Raw genomic sequence first — 25,952 nt, forward strand, 5'->3', positions numbered from 1 at the left:
GATCAGACTTGCCATGAAGTTTCACTAATGTCTCAAAGGTGTTTTTAGATAAGCTGAGAATTAGAGTGCTTGGTGTTTGATCTCCGTGTCGGTATGCCATTGTGTAGGAAGTTCGCTTTAATCATTTCTTGCAGTGTTTTACATTCGGTACGTTCTAAGGGTGCTTTTCAAGTATAGTAATTTTTTTTTCATTTTCCTGTCAAACTTTCCTGTAAAGGGCTAACACATGAATTCATGTTCACTCAAGTATAAAAACGAACTAACTTAAAGCGTTGAACATACTTATACCACTCTGTAGCTGTGTTGTTGGCATGATCATGAAGATGCAAGAAATCTGCTCGAAATAGTGGCTGCCTGCACGGATATCATGGCCCATCAAAACATAATTTTTTACCCTCTCAACTTCTAGACAATCATGTAAGGCATTCTCTGAATGTTATTTCGAGTAGCGTGCCTTCGAGATAGTGCTGAATGTACTGAATTTGGGTTTCTGGTGACATTTGAAACTGGTGGTCCGGTGCTTCTCTTCCATATTGCTCACACTTTTTCCATTATTTCCAGGTGACAAGTGTCGACGAAAGCAATTTCAACAAACTCCGTTCAGCATTTGTGCTGTTTTGCAAGAGTGAACTGGTAAGCACTGCAACACACCCCTAGGATATTACTGCTTGTTTGTCTTGATACAAGTGACTGGATCACTGGAGAACACCTTCGGAGGCAAATGTTAAGTCTAGTTTCAGTGATGTCATTGTCTGAAATGTCCACATTCAAAATGTGCTCTGTGGTGTATTCAAGCAACCTTATGTATTCGTTGCATAGACATTGTGGCCATTGTCACAGTTGGCGTGCTGATGTATCGACAACTGCAATGTACGGTTTTCCTCACTCCATGCCTTTCTGTTTGCTTTACTCTTGCATCATCAACTTGACCATGAGCAAATTATTTTGCATAAACACAGCTGAGAAGCGAGGCAATCATTGACGAAACCTTCCTGGGCCGTACGGAGCCGTCCAGCGAGCCGGACTCTGCGTTAGACACATGCGTCTCGCGCTTGGGCTACCGGCTTGTCGACGACGTGCCAGCTATGGATCCCCGGTGGGCGCACCAGCACGCACCGGGTGGCCTCGGATCGTCCTCGCTGTCACTCCTCATCCACCACCAGCTGGAAGACAAGCTGCGTGCCCACCAGCTGCTCCTCAATTTCCTCAAGGGCGTGGGCCTCTGGCAACGGGTGTGTATCGGACAAGTTGCGCCACTCTGTGTATGGGCGTACCAATATCCTGAGTGCCATATCATGGTCATTTAATGACTTTACTGTCTGGCATAGGTCGGCAAAAAAGGTGGAGCTCACTCAGACTCGCTCAAGAAATATATTTTGCGCTTAACACTCACTCAGGCTTAGACTCGGCAAAATATTTCTCAACCAGACTCACTCGGACTCAAACACACCGAAATATTACTCACCTGGACTCACTCAGACTCGTGGCTCGATCTGAGTCTGAATGGGTCGACTCATGAGTGAGTTTGCCAACCTATACTGTTTAGAAACAAATACGAAGCCCAAAGGTAATTACTAGGCATTGGTGAATATTCAAGCACTTCGAATATTCTAACAGATATTACAGTATTCGAATTCGCTTCAAAACGAATTTAATGTTTCCGAAATGCCAAAGTATTCAAAACGAACGAATAGGCGTATGTTTTACCACAGTAAACCCCCTGAGAAAATGGTTTCACTGCAGTATGTGGCTTCTATGCCGTGAAACCACTTACGTATCCAGGGAATATCCACACTGCCGCGAAGCCACAGTTCAATGTTAAATGTACAGTAAAGCCTCGGTGATACGAATCTCGCGGGGTTACCAAAAATATTCGTATCATCCGAAATTCGTATCACCAGAAAACATGGAAAAATTGTATGCGACAAAAGAAAGCTGGCATACGTTTTAATTTAGTGTTTCGTAGGGCCGCAGTGACGTGATGCACAGCTCTGAATGATTGCCAGTAAAGTTTTTAGACGTCAACGATCGTACTTGTACTCGTAAATATATGGTGCATGCGCGCGTGAGTACCTAATGAACCAGATGTGTTGTGCGCCGTGACCGCTAGTAGCCCCTTCCTAATCTTACTATGCTTTTCTGCGTGTCAGCAGAGTACCGCGGCGAAAGTGACTTAAGAAGCGATTTGCACACGATAGTTAAGATAGAGGCCAAGCTCCTTCGCCAAGACCATCCGCTTCGTCTCTTGGGGTCGTTGTTCACCTTTCATGGGACTTCATGACGTACCCGCAGCCCATTTTCAGCCTTGTTTCATAGAACGTCTGATAGCGGGGACATGGCTTGCATCGAGGTTGCTAGCACGTGTTGACACAGTACAAAGACACTGCTGCCTCGAGCACAGGAGCATGCGTCAACGCGTCGGTGAAAAAAAGCGCGACGTCAACGTCATCTATAATCTAAATGCGAAGGCGCATAAAGGCCTCCAAGGTTCGCGCACACTATCTCGGAGGAAACGACCACCGTTGATAGTCACGCAGCGCGCATGCCCGCGCCCGCGCGTGACTGCCGCGTCTTCCACGACTGCGCGGGCAGCACCTGTTCGCACCTGTGCTCTAGCGCACGTTCGTATCAAACGTCGCGGGTGCATATCGGTTCGCAACAACCGTATTCCAATACATTGCAGGCTAATGGGCCTTGGCCGGGACCACAGAAAAATTCGTATCACCCCGAAATTCGTACGAGCCGTGATCGTATCACCGAGGTTTTACTGTACATTTTGCCTGTTCTCCGTTACTTTCTTTTTTCTAAAGTTTAAAAGCATGGTTTACGGGCTCGTATGTGGTATGTAGAGCAAATTTTAAAACAACATATTTTACAGCTGATATCTTGCACCCTACACTCCTATTGCAATTCCTGCTACTATTTGTTCAATGTTGCTTCCACATTGTGTCGAACCAAGAAAAGTGACAGTCACACAAGCCTAGTAAAACATATTGCGCAAGTAAGTTCGGTCATGACAAGAATGCTTATTTAGTTATTTTTCTTTGTGATATGTAATATCTATTGTTTAAGCTATTTCATTAGAAATTATTCAACCAAATTCCTATTCACTTCGAACCTGAAATTTACTATTCACCCATCCCTAGTAATTACACGTTATTGACATTTAAGCATGCTTAACATGTGCGTTCAGGCCACATAGTTTTGGTCCACACTTGCCTATGGTTCAAGATGGAAAGGGGTGGTAATCCAATGTGCAACCTTCCTTTTTTTTTTTATTCATATACACAAATACGTGCACCACGTGTACTTCAATAGGGATAAAGAGCCTTACCTTATGCAAGAATATTATCATGCAGGTTCCTCATTAACTTGTATGTAGTATCTGTGTTTCTTTGTAGCTTCTTGCATTGTTGTTAGTTTTACAGTTTTATGTCATAATGCCTGCTTGTCCAGCTATCGATTCTGTTAGTCATTGAGAGCAATAATATTTGTTTCAAGAGATATAAAACAGAGCAAAATGTGATGTGAGGCAAAAGCTTGTAGCCTAATTTCATGAACGTAACAAAGATTCACGCAGGGCTCATTCTTATGCTCTTGAATTCCTTTATAAAATATGTGCACCAGCGAGCAGTTCTTGTCCTTTATATGAGATGTCTCTTATAAGCAGGGTACCGCATTCTCATTTTCTGATCAACACTTCTTTCGACGTAAGCACACTGATGTCTTAAACCCAATTGTCTGTTACACCAGTGCCTCTTTAAAGGGGATACAACTGTATGTTGTTTCATGTTTAAAAGGTACCACCATGAGTAATATGAAAGGGAACATCGAATTCGGGTTTAAACAACAATTACTCGTGATGTACAGATACGAATGTGACGTACCGAATTGTAGGAAATACGTTACCGCTTGAAAACTTAGTGTTATGAAGACCATAGAGTTTCCCAATATTTACTAGAGGGAACTCTGGCGCTGCGATCGTTCGGCCACCATGGGAATGATAAGTAGTACACGGATTTGCCTAGTCTTCGTACTTGCGGGCTTCGAACGCACTCGTGGCTTTGTTTATTGTTGTGTTTTGGTTTTGTTTCGAATAAAAGAATGGGTAGTTGTGAACTTCGTGACCCAATTTGAATTGGTGAGCCTAAAAGGTCAAGGTGGTGAAGTGGAACTGCTCATTGTTCGCTGATCTTTGTCTTGCGACAAAGTGGCAGCAGGCGACACAGAGCCAAACGGAGCCGAATGAATGAAGTTTAGACAAATCCGTATACTACCCCTCATTCCCATGCTGACTGAAGCACCATGCATTGCAGCTCCCATAGGCACTAGCGCCAGAGTTCCCTCTAGTAAATATTGTAGGAAACTATCATGAAGACGTCTGTGTTTGGCAGTTGCATTTAGCCACTGTGACCTTTTGTAGGTAATTTCAGTGTTCCCATTGATATGGCTCACAACTGTATGTGGACATCAAATGTAAGCTGCAAATCATAGGTAAATGTCGTAGCACGAACATAATGAGATGTGCATGCCAAGAACATAATGAGATGTGGATGCCAAGACAAATGGCATTGTACCTATTCACTTTCATTCCCTGCACAGCTTTATGCAGTCACTGTGCGGGGATTGCCAATGGCCACCAACTTGCTGCTGCAGGAGCAGGCTGAAAAGCTGGTCGCTGCCATGCAACTGCGTTCGCTCCAATCCCAGTAAGTGACAAGTAGAGTTGCCAGTTCTCCTTACAATAAGCGGATTTGGGCATCTTTTTTTACTGAGTCACTTGTAAAAATTCCTAGTCATTTGTTGCGTTTTTCGGGCTTATTTTCGTTTTTCCTGCAAATATACTTATATTATGTAGTGCTCGTCAGACTAACAGCGCGTCTGTGTAGTTGTGCATTCAACTTCTTTGTGTAGTTGTGCGTTGAAATCAGATATATACGTATGGGGGAGTAGGCAAGTAATGTTATTCATGCACTGGCAAATGTACAATGAATAGAGTGGAGACTGTGTTAAAGAGCAGATTTGTGCCTTCATTAATAGTTGCGCATATTTTCGCATTGCAACATAGTTATTTTATCAACCTTCCCATTGTATTTGTACGGCTTTTCTATCATAATTTAAAAATATTTTGTAAAAATGAGAAAATTAAACTTCTGCTTTTTGGTTTCTCCGCAAAAGTCGCGCCGCTTTTTGGGGGCCTTCTTTTGGAATGATTATTGATTATTTGTTTGTCATCTCGGCGCACCTGGCACGAAAATTGAACAAAAAGATTGGCTAAACGACAATGTTTTCCAACATGTGTAATGCGACCACAAATGTAACTGAAATGCAATTTGTTCAGGTCGTAGAGGTTAATTTTTAAAAAAACCTAAAGCGATCCTGATGCAAGACTTGGGTGTCTGGGAGTGGCACTCACTCTGGTTCCATCCCTCTTATATACGTTTTTGGCGTTCGTGTGTCGTGCGCTGCCAAAGCCACGTGGAAACCACCAAGGGCTGACTTCCGGCCTTGTTAGTATGACACATCCTAAGACATCAGCGCAGATACTTATTAAGGTGGGAAAAGACGAAGGGAGTCACACACCGGTGCTGTTTTAACAATGATTTGTTGCGATCATTTTCATCGTATGATTTTAGCACTCACCCTCGTTTCTGTTTTCAGGTTCAGTGGAGTGATTGATGCTGGCATCAAGCGGGTAATCGAGGCACGTAAGGTCTCTGGATCTGGACGACTGACAGCAGCGGACCACTTTTATCAACAGGTGAAGCGCCTTGTCCCGCTCCCGTAACTCTGTTTTGCTGGGCAGGCATTCCAACAGTTGCAAAGTTGTGCCTAGTTGTGTGCAGTTTAACGTAACCACTCATGGGCCGACTGTGAAAACGTTTTCCACTGTGAATACACAGGGAAAAAACGGTGCAAAATTTTTTTACAGTACTCGAGATGAAGGGACGACAGCAGCACTGTTGTCGTCCCTTCTTCTTTTTCTTGTGTTCTGTCAAATTTCGCACTTTTTTGCTGTTGCATTTATGAACCAACTAGCCCAAGCTTCAACCCTAGTGAACTTAAAGCATTTCCGTGGTATCCTCCTTATACAAGGGCGTCACCTTGAAGTTGTTCCCAGAATTCATTGAATTGCAGGACACTAGCACCTCTAAGGTTTTATATTTGAAATTTATATGATATCTCATTATAGAAGTAGGGACAGTTGGTGTCAGTCTGTTGAGGGGCTAGTTGGCCTACGATTACAGCAGGGAATCATCGCATGATTGCAAATAAAAAAGAAAACAGCATACAAGAAAACATGAAGATGTAGTTCTAGGACATGCACGCCTTCAGCCACAACATTGTTTTTTTTTTTTTTAACCCTTTCAGACGCCACCTATGAAGAACTGTCTATCAATGCATGAAATCGATACAATGTTATTTAAGGCACACGATATTATATATTGCAACAAACATAATGTCGTAACACGTTCGTTTACATGTGTTATAGTAATCATTCATAATTACTTTGTACTTAAATATTTATTTGTTCTGAAGACATTCATGCTCTGTTCTTGCATAAATAGAATGAAATCTTAGGCTAGAAATATAGTACAAATTCGTTTTTGGTTATGTCCATGTCAAACAAAGAAAAATTATGCTTTTGGCGTGGGTCGCGGGAAGCAGCACGTCGAACGACTCGAAAAATATAGTATTGCCTTCAGCAAAGTGATCATATGCAACAGTACACTGCAAAATGAAGTTAAATATAGACAAATTTATTATGCAGGAGGCTCAATTCATCCAAAGCTTAATGTATCGTGCTCTTTCTTAGCCCCTAGTCGATACAAATAGCAAGAGCAAGTGGTGTACACAATTGTGTACATAGCGTCTCAAGGGGTTAATTCAAGATATCACTTGCATTTCTTACATGCATATCCTCACATTCTCTACCTTTCGTCACATTCACGAAGTAATTCCCATCGTCAACTTCTAATGTGCTGAAAAGTGCTTGTGAGAATGATATGGAACACAACTGCGACACTCCTGCTTCGAAACTTGGCTACACCATTTTTGTTCACCCCTTGTGTCTTCACGCAGGTCTCCGAGCTTGACAGAATCTTTCCTGCCCTCGTTGAAGAGGAGGAGGCCAGGCTGAGCAAGGGAATATCTCCCAAGGATGAGCTTGCGCTGATCACCGAAGTGAATTCAATCATCGTGGTGAGTGACTGTCGTGATTTGCTGCGCACTCGCGTCGCCTTTCCGTAGAATCCACTGGCTTATGTTCGTTCATTGATAACTAGGGGTGTGCGAATATTCGAAGTTTCGAATATTTTTCGAATAGTGTTTGCTATTCGATTCGATTCGCACTGAAATTTTACTATTCGAACTATTCGAACTTCCCAAAAACAAATGCAGTCAACGTCCAGTTGAAAGTGACCCCTTCAGATTTTTAATATGCTTCACCTCATTACACTCTCGTATTGCGGCAAAGCTGCCTTTCAAGCTCCGTTACGGTCGAACTTAGCCAAGACACAGTCAACGTCCAATTAGAAGTGGTCCCTAGATTTTCAATATGCTTCACCTCATTACACCCCCGTATTGCGGCAAAGCTGCCTTTCCAACTCCGTTACGGTCGAACTTAGGCAAGAGACAACGTCTGATTGGAAGTGGTCCCTAGATTTTTAATGTGCTTCACCTCCTCACACTCCCGTATTGCGGCAAAGCTGCCTTTCCAACTCCGTTACGGTCGAACTTAGCCAAGAGACAGTCAACGTTCGTTTGGAAGTGGTCCCTAAATTTTCAATATGCTTCACCTCATCACACCCCCGTATTGCGGCAAAGCTGCCTTTCAAGCTCTGCTGCGGTCGCAAATGCATTAACACTAGAAAACGCTGGTTCCAACATGGAGATGAAAGATGTGGCAGAGTTGGGGGCTCATTTAATGCTGTTTTGGACTTGAAATTTGGGCAGGAAGTCCGAAAAATCGGACGCCAAAGCTTTTTAGCATCCAGAATTTCAGATGTTCTTATATATCGATGTCTACGAGGCAGCTTTGGAACTCCGGACTTGAAGGGAGCACACCCTTGTCCGCCACATCAGTTGGGCTTCCACAGCAGTTGAAAGAGGAGGAGAGGCTGAGGAAATGGCATCTCTGCCTATCACGTGTAAAGTGTTGTCGGCAACACCTTGGTTGCACCAAATCATGTACATAAATACAATTCGGCCTCTACATTGCCTCACTCTTGATAAGAAAGACAACTATGCAATATGACCCCACCAGCGTTTCATCAACCGAGCGAAAAGAAACACTTTCATGTTGCTATCTCACAAGAACATACATAGGGATTCTCTGCAACTTTTTCTGTAATTTCACTTCGAATTATTCGAAAATTTTTTGAGAAATATTCGAAAATTATTCGAAATTATTCGATTCGATTCGCACTCAATCTTGATTATTCGAATTCGCTTCGCACCCAAAATTTTGCTATTCGCACAGCTCTATTGATAACACAATGTGCAGTAGAGTCTCGGTAAACAGAAATCTCGGTATAAACGGAATTGTTGTTAATTGGAAAACGGCACACCTGTTAAACAGAACGTTTTTTTTTTTTTTTTTTGCCCCCTTCAGGTTCCATTTAATGAGTCTACTGTATAATTCTTCTGCAAGTCAATTTTTTAAGCCAGCAGTCGTGAGATTGTCTACTCGTTTCTAGCTTCTAACTTTCGTGACAGAAGTCTCGTCTTGTTCTCTTATTCTCATGTGTTATAGGCTCTGAATTGAAATAAATTTAGCAATACAGTGAGGGCGCAGGTTATACTGGAATTCCATCTTGAATTTGTCCTGTTTCACGGCAATGCTGCTCATTGCCTGTGCATTGCCTGAGCATACAGAGCAAGGTTATTTTTGGAGCTGTACCTTGCCCTGTCAACAGTGTGGGGGTTTGTTTCTGTAAATATTTGTTGTCTTTTCAGAATCTTTTTCGAGGTTTTTTTTTTTGCATAGTTATGCTTAACAGCATTTTATTTAGAAGCATAGACATTTGGGCGAGTTGGTATGTTTCCATTTTGATGATTTGGTCGCACAACACTAACAGAGACGAAGAAAGACCATACAAGAAGCCCTTGTATGTTCTTTCATCGTCTCTCTTAGTGTTGTGCTACCAAATTGTCAAATGGAATCGTTTTCTTTTTTTGTTGTTGTTTTTTAAATTGTGGAATATAGAAAGCAGATTACATTGAATCAGAAGTGTAGAACGTGTTGTATGGCTGTATTACAAAGAAGAAAAAAAAACTCATTCTTGTCAACTGCACCACCCATTTCAGAAAGTCTTGCAAGAGGTGTGTGTGTTCAGGGAGAAAGAGCAGCTTCTTTACGAGGCAGCCCGAGAGATATCCCTGGAGTTTCGGCCGTGGACATCGGCCCTTCGTGAGGTCCTGTGCAAGCAGGTCTGTGAGTTCTTGATGTTTTCGAGCGATGCTGCTTATGAGACTAATGGGATTCCCTAATAGTGTGTGCTTTGGCTAGAAATACCGATCTGTTGAATACTAATGCTGTCACCATCCTCCGCAGCTGTGAAGCTGCAAAAAAAGAAATTAAACTTGCCACGGGGTTGCTCTATGATTATGCTGAACAACCGTTATGCTGTCATGTGGTACAGGTGCACATTGTGAAGTTGCGCCCTCCGTCTCCTTTCCTCCATATCTACTTTCTTGTATGTGTTGCCCCTACATCCATTACCCTTCACGTTAGGTCTAATTCACGATCAAAGTGTCTTCTTGCTAACGGTAAAATTGCAGCTTGCCTGGTGCTTTCCTTTTCTTGAATAACTGTCACCCTCACCTTTAGCACTGGTACAAAGTACAAGCAACACTCGCTGTACAATGATAACGGTGAGCACGGGCATTGGACATCGGTAATCTGACAGTTGGTGAAACGCGTTGGCTTTTCTACACAGAGGTTTGAATATTCCATCATTGTCATTTATGACCACATCAGTTCCAGAATAAACTAGAGTATTTGCATCATGCGCGCAATCATATCAGAAAACTCTCAATCAATTGGGAAGGTTCCATCACAGCTTTCGTTGATCGGTGGGTAGACGTGTAACAAGAAAAACAGTATGCGTGGCAATGTACTATGTTGTTGCATTCACCACAGTCATCCCGGTTTCATTGCGTTCCTTGCATTCGGTATTTTTGTATTTGTATTTCTGTATTCTGTACACCTTGCATTCTGTATCTTGAACTACGAATGATTGCTGTAGCAACAGCGTGACACCATGCCCTTCATTCTCAATTTCTCGCTTCACTTGCAGCACCTAGTGACGGTCGCATGTGCAGTTCCCCTGGTCGACGAGGCTTTTGATCGTGGAAGGGTGTACCAGCAGCTGTGTGACTTGGCAGACCTCGTGCTCAATGGCTACAAGATCCAGTTAGACTCGCTCAGCCATGACCCGGGTGCCTATGAGGCACTGGAGCTGCAGTACCAGAAGGACAGGAAGAACCTCATTGCACCTCTCAGTGAGTACATTTCTCACTGTCCCATCGTGTTTCCACGCGCACTCGTTTCTTTATTTTCATGTGACCAGGCTTCACCCACAGAAACTGATACAGTCGGACCCGCATATCGTATTTACTCGCGTAATGAACCAACTCGCATAATGAACCCACCCCCCACTTTGGTCCTCGAAAAAATATAAATATTTTTTAATGTGAGTATCTGTTCATTTTATTTCGGTGTGATTGCCAGTGCCGCTGACGATCGAAGCAACGTTAAATCACGCCATTATATCTCAAAACAACGACGCAATAAGAGTCGCAACATAGTTTAACAACCATGCTAAACAGTTGTCAGCAGCGCGAGCGCGAACAACGCAAGTCAAAATTTAAAAGTCACGCCTTTTTGCGGCGAAGTGCCATCTGTCGAATGCAGAAGAAACCTCCTTGCTTAAAGCAGGCCTCCGAGATTGCGTGCTGCCAGGTTTCTTGAGAGGCTCGAGAGAAACCTGTCGCCGCACAATTTCGGAGGCCATGCTTATAGCGCTGTCGCTGCTTCTGTGTTGTCTGGTTTCTCGATCGTGGTGAACTTCGTTGGACACCTGCTGGGTGGGGTGCGATGGTTCGGTACGCTAGCTACACGGCCGGTTTTAAACTCAAGGTGGTCGAACATGCGCTGGAGCATGGAGATCATGCCGCTGGACGACATTTCAGCATCGATCTGGTGCGCGTACGTAACTGTAGAAAACAAGAGGAAGAGCTTTCTACAAAAAAGAATCGTGGCGCGTTTTGCGAGCCAAATCAAGGAAAGTTTCCTCTTGTCGAGAGACAAGTTCTCAAATATGTTAAGAGGCTCCGTAGTGAGGGATGTGCAGTGTCCCAAAAAATGACTTAAACCCACGCGCGGGCCACGGTCAGAAATCAAGGCATTCCTGCCACTGACTTCAAGGCCAACAGCAGTTGGGCAGCAAGCTTTTTAACACTGTCATGTGAAATTTCAGCTCTTATAACTCCCGCAATTTTTAGCTCCCGCGTAATGAATCCTCCCCACAAACTGCCGCCGACTTTTCTGAAAAAAAGGTGGGTTCATTACGCGAGTAAATACGGTATATTGAACCCACACATAATGAATTATTGTGTATATCGAACAGTTGTATAATCCCCTCAAATATACTTTCGATATGTAAAATATTTTACAGTCGCCGACCAATTTCCAGACCTGGCGGGGACCGCCAAATACTAGTCCAAAAAATCAAACAATCCGAAAAACTGAAGACGTGAAAATGAAGTTTATTTGAATTCAAGCAGCCTAAAAAAAAATCTCCAGTAATGCTACACTTAGGGACGAGCAGATTTGGTTGTATTTGGGCTACAGTAACATTGTCAGCGCATTGGTGATTGCTGCTGCCGACCATTGCGGGCTGCACAGTTAGTGGCCCCATGGCACGAAGCACACAAAATTTGAAGCTCAACAAAAGAAAGAAGCGCGCAACATCTCGGTTGGATGGTTTGTGTGGTTTAACGATGCCGTTGGGGAGGGCGGGGCTTTAACCCGTACCGTCATCGCACAGTACACGGGCGGGCCTCCAACATTTTGCCTCCATCAAAACGCGACTGACTCGATCGAACCCTCGTGTTTCAGGTTAGCAGCCGAGCACTGTAACCACCGAGCAACCTCAACAACAGAGAAAACCTGACCGCACAACGTCTCAAAAGCACACTTGACACACCACCAACACGAAACACGTGTGAAATGACGAGCGGGAAAGCAAACGCACAAAAATAAACGACTACCCTCATAGTAATGATGACAATAAGGATGGCTGGCTGAAAAAGAAAGAAGTGGCTTCCCCTAAAGCATTTTGTCTGCCAAGGAAGAGCGGGTATGGCCTCCAAACCTGGATAATTGTGCATGCTTGCAGCTACACAACAGGCCACTGCAAGCCAAGCTTGACCAAGCCAGTGGAAAATCCAACATGGCAGCTTTCGAAATCGAGTGGCATGGCTCGAAACAAGCGATTTAGTCTGAAAAATTGAACTTTAGGGTGTAAATTCGTCCAAAAAACGACCGCGAAAATACATTGTACACTCAAACCTCATAATAATAAAGTAGCATCTGCTACGAAAATAACTTCGTTATATCCAAAAATTCGTTATAAACGTTTATTTGTAACACTGTAGCTATGACAAGACTATTCTTCATTTACTTCGTTATAACCGGTAATTCGTTATATCCGTGTTCCTTATAACGAGGTTTGAGTGTGGTTGTATGTGAACATTGACGATGCATTTATATAGTCCGAAATATCCATCAAGTCCAAATTTTTGCAGTCTGAAAAAATCCACGGTGATTACATACAGTCGAACTTGGATATATCGAATCTGAAGGGGATCACAAAAGAGGGAGGGGCCTACAGCTACGACTGTTGTGAGCAGCTTTTAAATCATCCCTGGAAGCAAACTGTGGTCTGTCTACTTCTGTTGCAGTCAAGGCCACCCAGTACGAGAGAGCGGCAGCACTGGCCGAGAAGTACTACGACTTCACATCGCTGGTTGAAATCTGCGAGACCACCAAGAACAAAGAGAAGCTGCAGAACTACATGATCCAGTTTGCTGATCAGGTGTGCAAGGCCGTCTTGCTTATGCTTATGTGTATACGTATGCACTCTGATTTTGTATTTAGCTGGGCTTTGTGTATACAATGTCCTTATAATTTGTACTATAAATGAAAACTTATATTTTAGTTTAATAATGGCACTGAGTAGGTTGCACAGTCGATGATCTTATTTCAGTTTGCCAGCTACTGATCTGTTTCAATTTTTCTCTTATTTATGTCTTACTTTCTTTATAGGGATTTCCAGAGTTTGTGTTCAAGTGGCAACTTGACTCGGGTGAGTTGCATTCTAGTATAGTAGTCATCTTCTTTCATTGCAGCAACTATTTGAGGAAAAAGATATGCGTTACAATGCATGTGGGGATAAAACTTATCAAACTGTTTCATCAGCTTAGTGTTTTAAGTGCTGTTGACAACTTGAATTATTCCTAAGCTTTAAAAAAATATCCATATTTACTAGTAGTGGCTATTCTATTGGGAGATCAAATCACATAGGACACTGATTTGATATTCAAAATTTTCTTGTATGTATATTCACATACCCCTATTACCAACTCCCTCATTAATATGCTAGCCTTTTGCCGAGTATGAAGCTGAGAGTTCAACTTGTGTAAAAGTTATATGCAGTTTAGGCATCCCACATGACCAGGATTAACTTGTTCAACGTGATTTGGTGACTGATACAGGACGACGCGGAGAGCTGCTGCGTCAACCGGCGTCGCAGCACCGCAACCTCGAGCGTTTTCTGGAGGGCCATGACTCCCTCAGCTGGCTGCATGCCATTCAGCTTGGCAAGATGGGCCAGGCTGCAAACACGCTGCACAGTCTGGGCTTGCGTGAGGACAAATACTTGGCCCGAAAGAAGGTGAGTGGGGAGAACCCACCGTGGTGGCGTAATGTCTAAGGACGTGGGTTCGAATCCTGGCCCGAGCAACCACATTCTGACAGTTGTGAGATGCAATAACTGCCACATGGAATTTTAGCTCTGTTTCATACACCAGGTGCAACAATGTACAGTTGACGACCGATAACTCGGACTGCACGGGGAACGTAAATAAGTCCGAATTATCGAATGTCCGAAAAAACGAATGCGTCAGAAAAAATACTTTTATTGACACTTCAGGGTCCCGGTGGCCAAAAAAAGTTGTGAATGCGTTGCTGCCCGCACTTCCGCTTACGTGCAACCAAGTCTGCCTGTATCTCCGCCAGTGTGATGTGTTCGCTGTACGATGACGAGCTGGTTTCATTCGTGAAGGCAATGCGTCTGTGCGGCGCACTTAGCGGTTGCACAAAGAGGCAGCATGAATGGCAGCACAGTGCGTTTGGGTTCTCGCCTGTTAAATGCGTGCACTACGCATGCAACTGCACCAGGCCACGTGCACTATCGAGCAGTTGACTGAAGATGCTTATCGTAAGGCTTGTCAGCGATTGAGCCGTACTGGCGTGTTTGCCGCCTGCCGCCATCACGCCTCCGTGCTTATCCACTGCTTATCCGTATTTCCACTGCTTATCCGTAAAGACATCGCCGCACGGCGCCGTGATAGTGGCCCCTTTGAATTTCTGGTCCGCTTCACCCCATAACACTTCGGCATCGTGACAAAGCTGACTTTGGGACTCTGCTACTGTCGCAAACAGGTCGACTCGCGAAAGCGCTGGTTCGAACCTACGAGATGATAGACGCGGCAGAGGTGGGGGCTTCAATTATTGCCTTTCGGACCTGCAATTTGGGCAGAAAGTCCGAAAAATCGGACGCCGAAGAGTTTTAGCGTCCGAAATTTCCGACTTTCTTGACGATTGATGTCTATGGGGCTGGTGATGGTGCCGCGAAAGCATCTGAATTTTCGAGCATGTCCGAAAAATCGGCAGTTGACTGTGTATCTGCCGCGTTTCGTTGTCGTCGGCGCGGCCTTCGGCGCTGGCTGTGAGGGCACCGTTGGTGCCATTTAACTCAGATCTTTTGACACAGCAGAGCGTAAAATAAAGCAAGTCTCAAGATAAAAATGAACGCGCGCACAAAACGCTTTACCGCAGACGCATTTGACTGAATGGCGGCGATAGCAGCGCAGCGCGGGGATACAGGAACCGGAATGTAGGATGTTTGCGATGTCGATACGATTTCCCACAGTTGACCAGTGCCTCCAAGATTGGCATTTCCAATCACAAATCTCTGAGGCATAAAGTAGCGGTCGAAATAAAGCCTCATAGATCACCAATTAGCTTTCGTTTTGATCTCTGGGGCCATACTTTGTATGGTACGGGTGCCGGAGGAGATAATGGCTGGCGATTCGGCGTGCGCGGCAGTCTTGGACAGGGTCCGCATTATCGAATGTAGATCTCGCAGCTGTCCGAAATATCGGTCGTCTTTACGCATTACTTCTATGGGATCATCGGCGGTGCCGCACAACTGTCCGAATTACCGAGCATGTCCGAATTATCGGTGTCCGATTTATCGGTCGGCGACTGTAGAAGCTATGCAAGAAATTCGGTCTGCAAGATGTGCTAGTCCACGCATCTCGCTCTTGGATTTCGTCGTTGCAAACGTGGCCTCTGTGACTGGCTCCGGCTTTGCACTGCCGTATCTGATTACAGAGGCCACAATACGAAAACAAAGAGATGCCGAGAGATCGCCTGTTGACAGCAGTATAAATAACGGGGTTTGTTTATTTCTAAGGCACATATCTTCATTTCTTACGCAGTCTAAAAATGAAAAAAAATAATAAATAGCGTTACAGGTGGTAAAATCATTGAACTATTTTTTGGAGCGAATGCATTTACTGCAAATAGCATGGTACCTGATGTATGAAACAGAGTACAGATTTACGTGCACATTAAAGGGACTCTGAAGAGAAAAACAATTCTTCCCATCTTAGTAAGTTGTGCTTTCGCAGTACTATCACAGTTCGCAGTACCGAAAGCACATCTCTTGCTGCAAGAAGATGCTTGGTAAGCAAGAAAACGCACAAAAAGAAAATGCAGGTGGTGACCCATCTTGAAGTTCATGCACAAACGTATTTACTCGCGTAATGAACGCACTCGCATAATAAACGCACCCTCAACTTTAGTCGTCAAAATTGGGATTTTTTTTTTCCCCGCGTAATAAACGCACCCCTAACTTTCATCCGCTGCAGTCCCACGAACCAACGCGCGGCGCTTCCTCGTCCGTTTATCTTATCTTTCTTCCTTCCTTTTTTTCCTTTATTACGCCGACCCCCCTCGGTTTGCTTCCCCCCTCCCTTCCGCCCGCGGTAGCGCACCGTTTTGTTAGTTTTTCTATCTGTGCGCGGCGCGGTCCCTCTCTTTTTGTATTGTTTTTGAAGTAAGTATTAGGGGTGTGCGAATATCAAATTTTTCGAATACGAATCGAATACGAATATCCACCTTCGAATATCAAATCGAATATCGAATATCAAAGGAAGAATGCCTCCACAGTAACGACATTTTATTTAACATGTAGCTATTTGAAGAAAAAAAAAACATTAACAGCCTGACTGGCAACACAACATACACTGTTACCTCCAGAACACAATGTCCAGGCTAGCACAATGCACATCACAACACAAGCAAATATCACGGCACAATGAAAGTAATGACTACATGTTATGAAGAAATATGAGTTGCTCCACATGATCAGGCACCAGGCGCTCCCTTGTAAAAGAGACACCCCCCCCCCTGCCACTGAAAAAGCACGCTCGCTTGGAACAGAAGTGGCTGGTATAGGGAGTTACATGGGGCAAAGCTTTGCCAGACTGGGGTATCTGAAGGTGCCTACAGTACGCCACCAGTCACGTGGGTCACTCTCTTTCATCAGAAGTGGTCCCGCATAGTGAACGAGTGGTAGTGCGGCACGTTACGGCCGCATAATATTGAAAATGTACGGTTACATGATCGCCAACAGCGCTGCACGTCGGAGACGCACCAGCAATAAATCATACGTATTGGGGCGCTCGTCGCAGGCAGATATCGTGCCTCCGTGTACTTACGATGTTTATCGTTCCTCTCGGCAACGTTTTTAGCGATACGAACGCAGCAGAAATGTGGAAGACGAGTATTTTATTATGCTTGATAATCAAATCGCATATTCGAATTTTTCGAATATTCGAAGTTGTCGATTATTCGAAACATTTCGAATACACGATTATCGAATCGAATACGAATATTTCGAATGTAATATTCGACGAATATTCGAAACTTTCGAATATTCGCACACCCCTAGTAAGTATTCGCATGCCGCAGCAGTATTCACGAACGGTTCGAGTGTAGAGACATCGCGGCTCACAAGCACACAGCGTAGGGAGCCTACACGACCGGTCGTGTAGGCTACCTAACAGCAAAACTGCCCACGCCATCCCACGGTCACACAAATACGAAGCTTTGCGGAGCCGGCGGCATCTAAATGTCTAATGCGGCGGTGCGGGAGCGCGCCGCGCGCGGGGATATGATGATGATGATGATGGTGAAACTGTGGCTTTCCCTTTTGCATCGGGTGGTCGCAATCCTTGCAGCTTGCAGCAGATAACGCCATCTACCACCGAAGCGGCGGAATTTCCGAGGCCGGGTAGGACAGCCAATCAAAACGATGCAAGACGGTGACGCGAGTTTTAGCATTGTTGTCATTGGTTGTCATCATTTTTTTTTCGCCTCAGAAGTCATGCCATGCTGCCCACTGCCCATTCTCACCTCGTTGGAAGTTCTTTCTAAGCCTGTGTTGCGTTTTGTCGTGGACGATGGGCCGAAATGTGAGCTACACGGCCGGTTTCAAGCTACAGGCTGTGGAGTACGCACTTGAACACGGGAATCGTGCTGCCGGTAGGCATTTCGGAATTGATGAAGTACGTGTGCGCTACTGGCGGAAGCAGCATGACAAGCTCCGCGCTACAAATAGGGAGCGACGTTCCTTCAGGGGACCAAAGACCGGGAAGTTTCCTGCTGTGGAAGAGGAGGTCTTAAAATATGTCCGGGACCTACGAAACGACGGCTGTGTCGTTTCGCACGAAATGATCCAGACGCAAGCGCGAGCCACAGCCAGGAAGCATGGCATCGCTCCCACGGCGTTTAAAGCGAGCAATGGGTGGACGACGCGCTTTATGCGGCGCAACGGACTGTGCTTGAGGAGGCGAACATCACTTTGCCAGCGGCTTCCTCCTTGCTACGAAAATAAGGTAGTGGATTTTCACAAGTTCGTTATACGCCTGCGGCGGGACCGAGAATTCGTTCTCTCACAAATCGGGAACGCCGACCAAACACCCATCAATTTCGACATGCCGATGAGTAGGACTGTCAATGACAGGGGAGCACGTAGCGTGCTCGTTAAAACGACAGGCGCCGAAAAGCAGCGCTTCACGGTCATGCTGGCTGTCACGGCAGACGGCCGGAAGTTGCCACCGTACGTTATTTTCAAGCGAAAAAACCGTGCCGAAGGCCAACTTCCCAGCCGGAATACACGTGCGGGCTCAGGAGAAAGGGTGGATGTCGGCCGATCTGATGGTCGACTGGGTGCAGACTGTCTGGGGACGACGCCCTGGCGCCCTGCTTCTCCCGTCTCTCCTTGTTCTCGATAGTTTTCGCGGCCACCTGGGAGAGAACGTTCGTCGGAAACTCAAGGAGCTGCGCACCGAGATCGCCATCATTCCGGGTGGACTCACTTCGGTGCTTCAGCCCCTTGATGTTTGCATCAATAAACCTTTCAAAGACGGTGTGCGCCGCTTGTACACGGAATGGATGGCCCATGGAGGGCACGCCCTGACGCCGACTGGCAAGATTAAGAGGCCGTCTGTCGAGCTGGTGTGCTCCTGGATCTTGGACTCATGGCGCTCGCTGCCAGGTGATCTGATAACAAAGAGTTTTAAGAAGACAGGAATCGCAAATGCGCTGGACGGCAGCGAAGACGACCACTTGTGGGACCAAGACATTGAAGTGGCCAGTGACCTGGACGACGGTACCAGCGATTCTGACGAAGATTGAAGCAATTGAAGTGCAATAAAAATGCGTGTTTTCAAATAGTGTACGCGCATGTTCATTGTAAAAGGTAAGCTACGCAACTTTTTTTTTTTGCATTATCGTATTTTCGGCTCATCCCAAAAAAGTTTTAGAAAATTTACCTCGCATAATAAACGCACCTCCCAACTTTGCTCTGGTTTTTCGGAAAAAAAAGTGCGTTCATTACGCGAGTAAATACGGTATTTGGTTGGTTTCTACTAGGGCCTGTTTTGTTACTTTTTAACTGGACCAGAAAGCCAACATGCCAACTTTTAGGCAATTTTGTTGAGCTAATGGGGCTAAAATACAAAATAACACTGAAATCCTTAACAGTGCGCTAACATTCATGTGCAAAGATTTCTGCATGAAATTTAAAAATTAAGTTTTTAGCTTTAATTTCTCTTTTAATAACAAACCCATAATTGTGGAATTCACAACTATAAAGTTCTCGATGAATAATATGTCTGTCTGAACTAGTTTATCATTTCACTTTAGTGCCCCTTGAAAGAGATAAAGGTATTCATTGTTATAATTCTCCACCACAACATGCCTCATAATTAGGGGTGTGCGAATATTCGCAGTTTCGAATATTTTTCTAATAGTGTTTGCTATTCGATTCGATTCGCACTGGAATTTTACTATTCGAACTATTCGAACTTCCCAAAGACAAATACAGTCAACGCCCGATTAAAAGTGACCCATTCAGATTTTCATTATGCTTCACCTCATCACATCCCCGTATTGCGGCAAAGCTGCCTTTCGAGCTCCGTTACGGCCGAACTTAGCCAAGACAAAGTCAACGTCCGATTGGAAGCAGTCCCTAGATTTTCAATATGCTTCACCTCATCACACCCCCGTATTGCGGCAAAGCTGCCTTTCGAGCTCCGTTACGGCCGAACTTGGCCAAGACAAAGTCAACGTCCGATTGGAAGCAGTCCCTAGATTTTCAATATGCTTCACCTCATCACACCCCCGTATTGCGGCAAAGCTGCCTTTCGAGCTCCGTTACGGCCGAACTTAGCCAAGACAAAGTCAACGTCCGATTGGAAGCAGTCCCTAGATTTTCAATATGCTTTACCGCATTACACCCCCGTATTGCGGCAAAGCTGCCTTTCAAGCTCCGCTGCGGTCGCAAATGTATTAACTCAAGAAAACACTGGTTCCACCATGGAGATGAAAGATGTGGCAGAGGTGGGGGCTCAATTAATGCTGTTTTGGGCCTGAAATTTGGGCAGGAAGTCCGAAAAATCGGACACCGAAGCTTTTTAGCATCCAAAATTTCAGATGTTCTTATATATCGACGTCTACGAGGCAGGTTTGGAACTCCGGACTTGAAGGGAGCACACCCTTGTCCACCACATCAGTTGGGCTTCCACAGAAGTTGAAAGAGGAGGAGAGGCTGAGGAAATGGCATCTCTGCCTATCACGTGTAAAGTGTTGTCGGCAACACCTTGGTTGCACCAAATCATGTACATAAGTAGAATTCGGCCTCTACATTGCGCTTCAACCTAGTGAAAAAGAAACATTTTCATGTTGCTATCTCATAAGTATATGCTTAGGAATCCTCTCCAACTTTTCTTTCTGCAATTTCGCTTCGAAGTATTAGAAAAATATTCTAGAAATATTCTAGAAATATTCTAAAAATATTCGATTCGATTTGCACTCACACTTCAATATTCGAACTCGCTTCGCACCCAAAATTTTGCTATTCGCATAGCTCTACTCATAATCGTATTATTGTTCTGGCACATAGCATCCTCGAATTAAGTGGTAAGCAGAAAAGGCCTCCATGTGCATATTGGTCCGAGTCGCTTCTCCAGAAGAGCAAAGCGCGTGTTCTGTTACACGAATTGCACGCAGTGAAGCCAGTGCTTGTCCCCTTTGTGAACCTTCCTGTACGTTTCAAAGTTCCACAGAACTGTTATACCATTTGCAGTGTCTGTCGTTCGAGTTATCCACTACCCTTCTGTGATTGATTGTATGACCACCCTGAAAAGGTTTTGACAGCCCGTGTTAGGTCCCTGGACCAGGACAAATGTTTCTTCAACTGGGAAGCTTTTTAAATAAAGCTTTTATAACTCGTGGATTTCAGTGGTGGCATCATACACGAAAGACCCAGCACCGGCGAGTGTACATAGATGTGGCCCTCGAAGGCGCACTGGTCTCATGCTTATTTGTACGCACCGTTTTCCAATAATTGATGCTCTCTTGATCGTGTGAAAGAAACAAGCAAACAAAGAAAGGGTAGTATAGGTCACACTAGCACATGCTAAGCTTTGCTTGCCCCTATTTTCCTAATAAAGCAAGGGCTCCCGAGTATTTTTTAGAAACTTTTTTGGCTTTTCTTTGTGGCACTGAGTGAATAACAATGGTGGTTCTTTCCTGGTCATCTTTTGATGCTCACCTGTTGTTGAACTGCTCGAAAGTTGACAGTTGCCATTCCTTTTATTTTTTATTTTCTTCTTCTTCAGACACTGTTGAGCCTCAGCAAGCTAGCTGCCCTAGCCAGCGGAGACCCACCCGAGTCCCGTGCCGACCTCATCAAAAGTGAGTGCAAATTTGTGTGCACACGCTGTAATCTTGTTTGCTAGGGGCTGTGCAAGGAACCTAGCTACGTGCAGGTAGATTTAGACATACCACAATATATGCTCCCTCTGAATCTTGGGTCTAGCGCATGTTTCCTATTTGGAATAGTCATTCTGTGGAGAGCCAGTAGCAGTGTTCATTCACAGCTCCAAGCTGTCACAGTTTATGGCGCAACAGAGCTACTGCCATGTTATCTTGGCAGCACTAGGCATCATAATGAGTAAGATGTAAATACATGGCCTATCCATGAAGTAATGTGACTGGGTCTGATAAAAAAAATTTATTGATCCGATAGGTACATATTGTTTAAGTTCTTCAAAATAGTTTCCTCGGGGATGGATACACCGATTACAATGCGATTACAACACTGCAAGGGCTCCCTAAAAGTCGGCTGCGGTGATCTCTCTCAGAGACTCGGTGACAGCCCATTGGATGGCGGGAACAGCGTCGAAATGGCAATCTTTCAGGCTTCTCGTAGATATAGGAACAGGAGGAAGTTGGCCAGGCTCACGTCAGGGCTGTATCAGGACTGCGTCACAATGCAGTCCTGATAGAGTCCTGATGCAATTCGCGAATGTTTTCGGTTGTTCCATTTGGGTAGCCTGCACAACAGAGATTATGGAGTGCATTCCAGATGTATGTAAACACCAGCGATAATGCTAGAATTTACAGTGCCTGACCTAACTTGATACATTCAATCCGTGGACCAGATTTCAACGAATGTGCTCGCAATTGTGGTGGTTCTGTGGGTGCTCTTTGTTTTGCTGGGCACGAGTTCACCCCGTGAAGAGTTCGTTCTTTGCGCTTCTGGTTGCCGCATTACCTCCAATAGTAACAATGTGACTGTTCTTTAGCATCCCCTCAACCACCCCCTTTCTTTTTTGCTTGCTGCAGGCATCAACAAAGAGCATGAACTGATCATGTACCAGGAATCACTTCCAGCAGCAGTGAAAGAGGTAAGCTATGCATTCACTACCATCACCATGTTTGTACTATTTGTAATTACGAGTGTATACACTCGTTTAAAAAAAAAACTTACATGAATATTCGCAATAACCTAGGTCGCTCAAGTTGTTTGGAAGTTTCTGGAGTGTGTCCTTTTTGCTTTATATATGAAAGGAAGCTGACTGATGTGTATGAGCAAATTACAGCGCAAATTAGAAGCTGTCAAACAGTCACCATCATGGATGTTGAGACACGTGCCTTTGAATTTCTGTGTGTTGATCTGGCTTTTAGTACAATCGCTGAACATGCATTTGTGTTGCTTGCAGGCATACTGCCTAGACCCGAAGAACATGCAAGCGCTTGGGCCAGAGGAGCTGATAGAGGTAAGTTTTCGGATGTTTTGCGTGCTCTTCAGTGCACACTGAATCATGCATGGGCCTGTTGCAACATAGATTTGTACCACGCCACACGGGACAAGCAAAACTGGTGCCAGTGGTCGATTTGAATCTAGAAAGGATCAAGCAGCATCTCCTAATAAATTTTTTTTTTTGGCTTGAACGCTAGCTTTTACTTGGCTCATGCTAACTCTTATAAAGACGAGCAAAATGACTATTTTGCATAAGTTGGCGCGTGTGAAAGCTCACGACAGCAGAGGCTGCGTGGACCACATTATCATGAAGCAGCAACTGAAAGCATCCATAAATGTAATGGTAATGGATTAGAAAAATTTCTTTATGTCAGCACTACAAAGTAAAATTTCTGAACCTTTAATTTGTACTGACAGATCTGTCGGGTGATATTTATGAAGGCACGTAGATCCATAGTGATGTTGTAATTTTATGCGCATAACATTGTACTATACGGTTACTTTATGTTCCTTTCTTGAAAGCTGTTGATAGGACATGAGTTATAGGCAAAAGGGGGCCACACACATGAAATTGAAATCTACACTTAAGCTCAATCTGGTGTTTTATTGATCAGCACTTGTGTCATTGTCATAATATCTACAGTCAAGCCCGAATAGATCGAACGTGAAGGTGATCACAGAAGAGTTCTATGTGTAATTAATTCGAAATATAAAATATTTTATACAGCAAAAATATATTCAAGGGGATTTGACAACTGTTCAACATACACAGTACACTCAAACCTCATTATAACAAAGTTGCATATGCCACGAAAATAACTTCGTTATATCCGAAAATTCGTTATAAACATTTATTTTTAACACTGCATCTATGACAAGACTATTCTTCATTTACTTCGTTATAACCGATAATTCGTTATATCCGAGGTTGTTATATCAAGGTTTGAGTGTAATTTGTTATACAGTGGGTTCAAAATATGCAGGGTCAACTGTATCAGTCTTATCTGCAGTGTTGTTGGTACAGTTTTTGCGTGCCACCATAACGGCTCCCTCATGCCATATCCAACATTGATTTTCATCTGCTGTGCAACTGTAGAGTGATATTCTTTCTGTGGTTCGAGGCTGGGGCATTTTTGCAAATCTTGTACGTGGTGTCTGTCGTCGGTAACGTGAGATGCAAGGCCACTTTTCTCTCGCGCAGATGTACATCAGCCAAGACAACATGAACGCCGACGAGTACGACTTTGCCAAGGCACTCGAGCTGCTCAGCTTTATCGCGGACCAGACGAGGGCCCAGATGTTGCGCATGCGCATTTGGTGCGCAGCCATCCTCAGGAACCAGTAAGCAGAGCATTGTCCACACTCTTTGTACCACATGCATCAATACTAGCCCTGACTGTATTAGCCCTTCGCGGCACGCGTTATGATGGACTATCTATAAATGCGTGAAATTTACGTATTTTTATGCCGAGGTGCTGGAGACGAAATTTAAAGCAAGTGGTAGTGTTAGAATAAATTATGGTGTATTTTACAGCAATTAATTGTAATTGCAACATGCATAATTATCTCATTATTGTACATTCAGTCAGGTTATATTTGTTCATAAAGCGAATTCAAAGGCCCACTATAATTGCATGCGATAGTTATGTGCTGGCAGCAAGCACTCCTAAGAAGCTAAAAAAAAAATGTTTTGAAATACCTTCCAAAATGTCCGACGTCTCGTTATACACGGTGCTGCCTTCACTGAAGCGATTTTGTGTAGCAAAGTACTTCAACCAGAAGTGATGTAAAGGAACTTTAGGCAACACGAACGCTTAATTTACCATCAGCTCAGTGTTCGTGATGTCTTCCTTGCCAATAGTGCACAGAAATTGCAAAAGTAAGTCGCGTCTCCAAATGAGGACGCCGTGTCGCAAAGGGTTAGTTTTGGGTTCTGCGTGCAAAAACGTTACGGCAATTTTGCATACGAGAGAGTGAACAGTGGAACTGTCCAACACCTGCTGCTGAAAATTTAGCTTGTGTTGAATGCCTCGTGAAATGCACAAGTGTCATGGATTGACTGGTAGCCTCGAACAATTCATGTATTGATGAAAATCAAGTTGGGAATGCGAGTGTGCTATTTCCAAGTTCTGCTTGAGTTGACAGCTCGTACTTTAGAATGGCTTGCATTTTGTCGAGCAGTGTCACAGAGGGCTGCACTGTTCCTGGCCATATCTCTTCAGCTTTGTCTTGCATATTTGCATTTTTATTGGTTCCTTACCTCACCTCTTAAAATTCACTTGACGGACATAGTACCTTGCTAAAAAGTAATAGTTAGGGCTTTTGATAATAGATGTTATTTTGTACTGAGTCAAAATAGTACGCAGGGCCCTCTTTTAGCACTGAAAATCAATGAATCTTGTGTTTCAGGTGGGAAGACTTGAACACCGACGATCCTGTAAGCATCATGCCAGATCTACTGTTCTTCAGAATTGCAGAGCTGTATTTTTCCAAGGGTAAGCCCTAGTCATGCTTTCCTATCTTTAGTGCCAAAAAGAAATCTCAAAAAGACATAAATGCCAGACACAAAAACAAAGTTGCAGAGGATACCAAGCATATTCTTATGAGACGAGAACACGAAAGCGTGTCTAAAGTTGTTATAGAGGGCTTATGGGGGGGCAACCTGTATAGTACATGCATATATGTGCAGGAACTGCATCCAAGTGTAGCTGGTATGTAATGCCGTTAGAGGCACAGTTTCAGTTTCATGAAAAGCAACTAACACGTACGTTTCACATTTGCAATACCATTTGCGAATTATATTCGGGATATTTATACAGCTCTGTTGTCATTTTAACTGAGATCTATGAGCTTCCATATGCTGCTTTCAAAATAAGTGAGTTATGTTACAAGACAATTTGCAACCCCCCCTCCGTTCTCGCCTCCGTAATCATGTCCATGGGGTTGTATTGGACAGTTCAACTCCCCGCTCCTTTGTGGCTA

The 25,952-nt window shown here is 44.2% G+C and overlaps 1 protein-coding gene across 1 annotated transcript in view; it reads left to right on the plus strand.

Moving 5' to 3' along the window:
• LOC119374376 (nuclear pore complex protein Nup133) overlaps nucleotides 1–25,952 on the plus strand; it is a 42,661-nt gene that overhangs the window by 15,323 nt on the left and 1,386 nt on the right. Inside the window, exons 16-30 of the mRNA XM_037644468.2 lie at nucleotides 562–633; nucleotides 960–1,232; nucleotides 4,603–4,709; nucleotides 5,662–5,761; nucleotides 7,084–7,203; nucleotides 9,310–9,432; nucleotides 10,302–10,506; nucleotides 12,970–13,103; nucleotides 13,334–13,373; nucleotides 13,783–13,961; nucleotides 21,544–21,619; nucleotides 22,553–22,614; nucleotides 22,930–22,986; nucleotides 24,172–24,311; nucleotides 25,380–25,465. Of these exons, the coding sequence (XP_037500396.1) occupies nucleotides 562–633; nucleotides 960–1,232; nucleotides 4,603–4,709; nucleotides 5,662–5,761; nucleotides 7,084–7,203; nucleotides 9,310–9,432; nucleotides 10,302–10,506; nucleotides 12,970–13,103; nucleotides 13,334–13,373; nucleotides 13,783–13,961; nucleotides 21,544–21,619; nucleotides 22,553–22,614; nucleotides 22,930–22,986; nucleotides 24,172–24,311; nucleotides 25,380–25,465 (1,774 nt within the window). The remainder of the gene's footprint in view (nucleotides 1–561; nucleotides 634–959; nucleotides 1,233–4,602; nucleotides 4,710–5,661; nucleotides 5,762–7,083; nucleotides 7,204–9,309; nucleotides 9,433–10,301; nucleotides 10,507–12,969; nucleotides 13,104–13,333; nucleotides 13,374–13,782; nucleotides 13,962–21,543; nucleotides 21,620–22,552; nucleotides 22,615–22,929; nucleotides 22,987–24,171; nucleotides 24,312–25,379; nucleotides 25,466–25,952) is intronic.

Source organism: Rhipicephalus sanguineus, chromosome 11 (assembly GCF_013339695.2).
Source record: "Rhipicephalus sanguineus isolate Rsan-2018 chromosome 11, BIME_Rsan_1.4, whole genome shotgun sequence".
Classification (NCBI taxonomy): domain Eukaryota; kingdom Metazoa; phylum Arthropoda; class Arachnida; order Ixodida; family Ixodidae; genus Rhipicephalus; species Rhipicephalus sanguineus.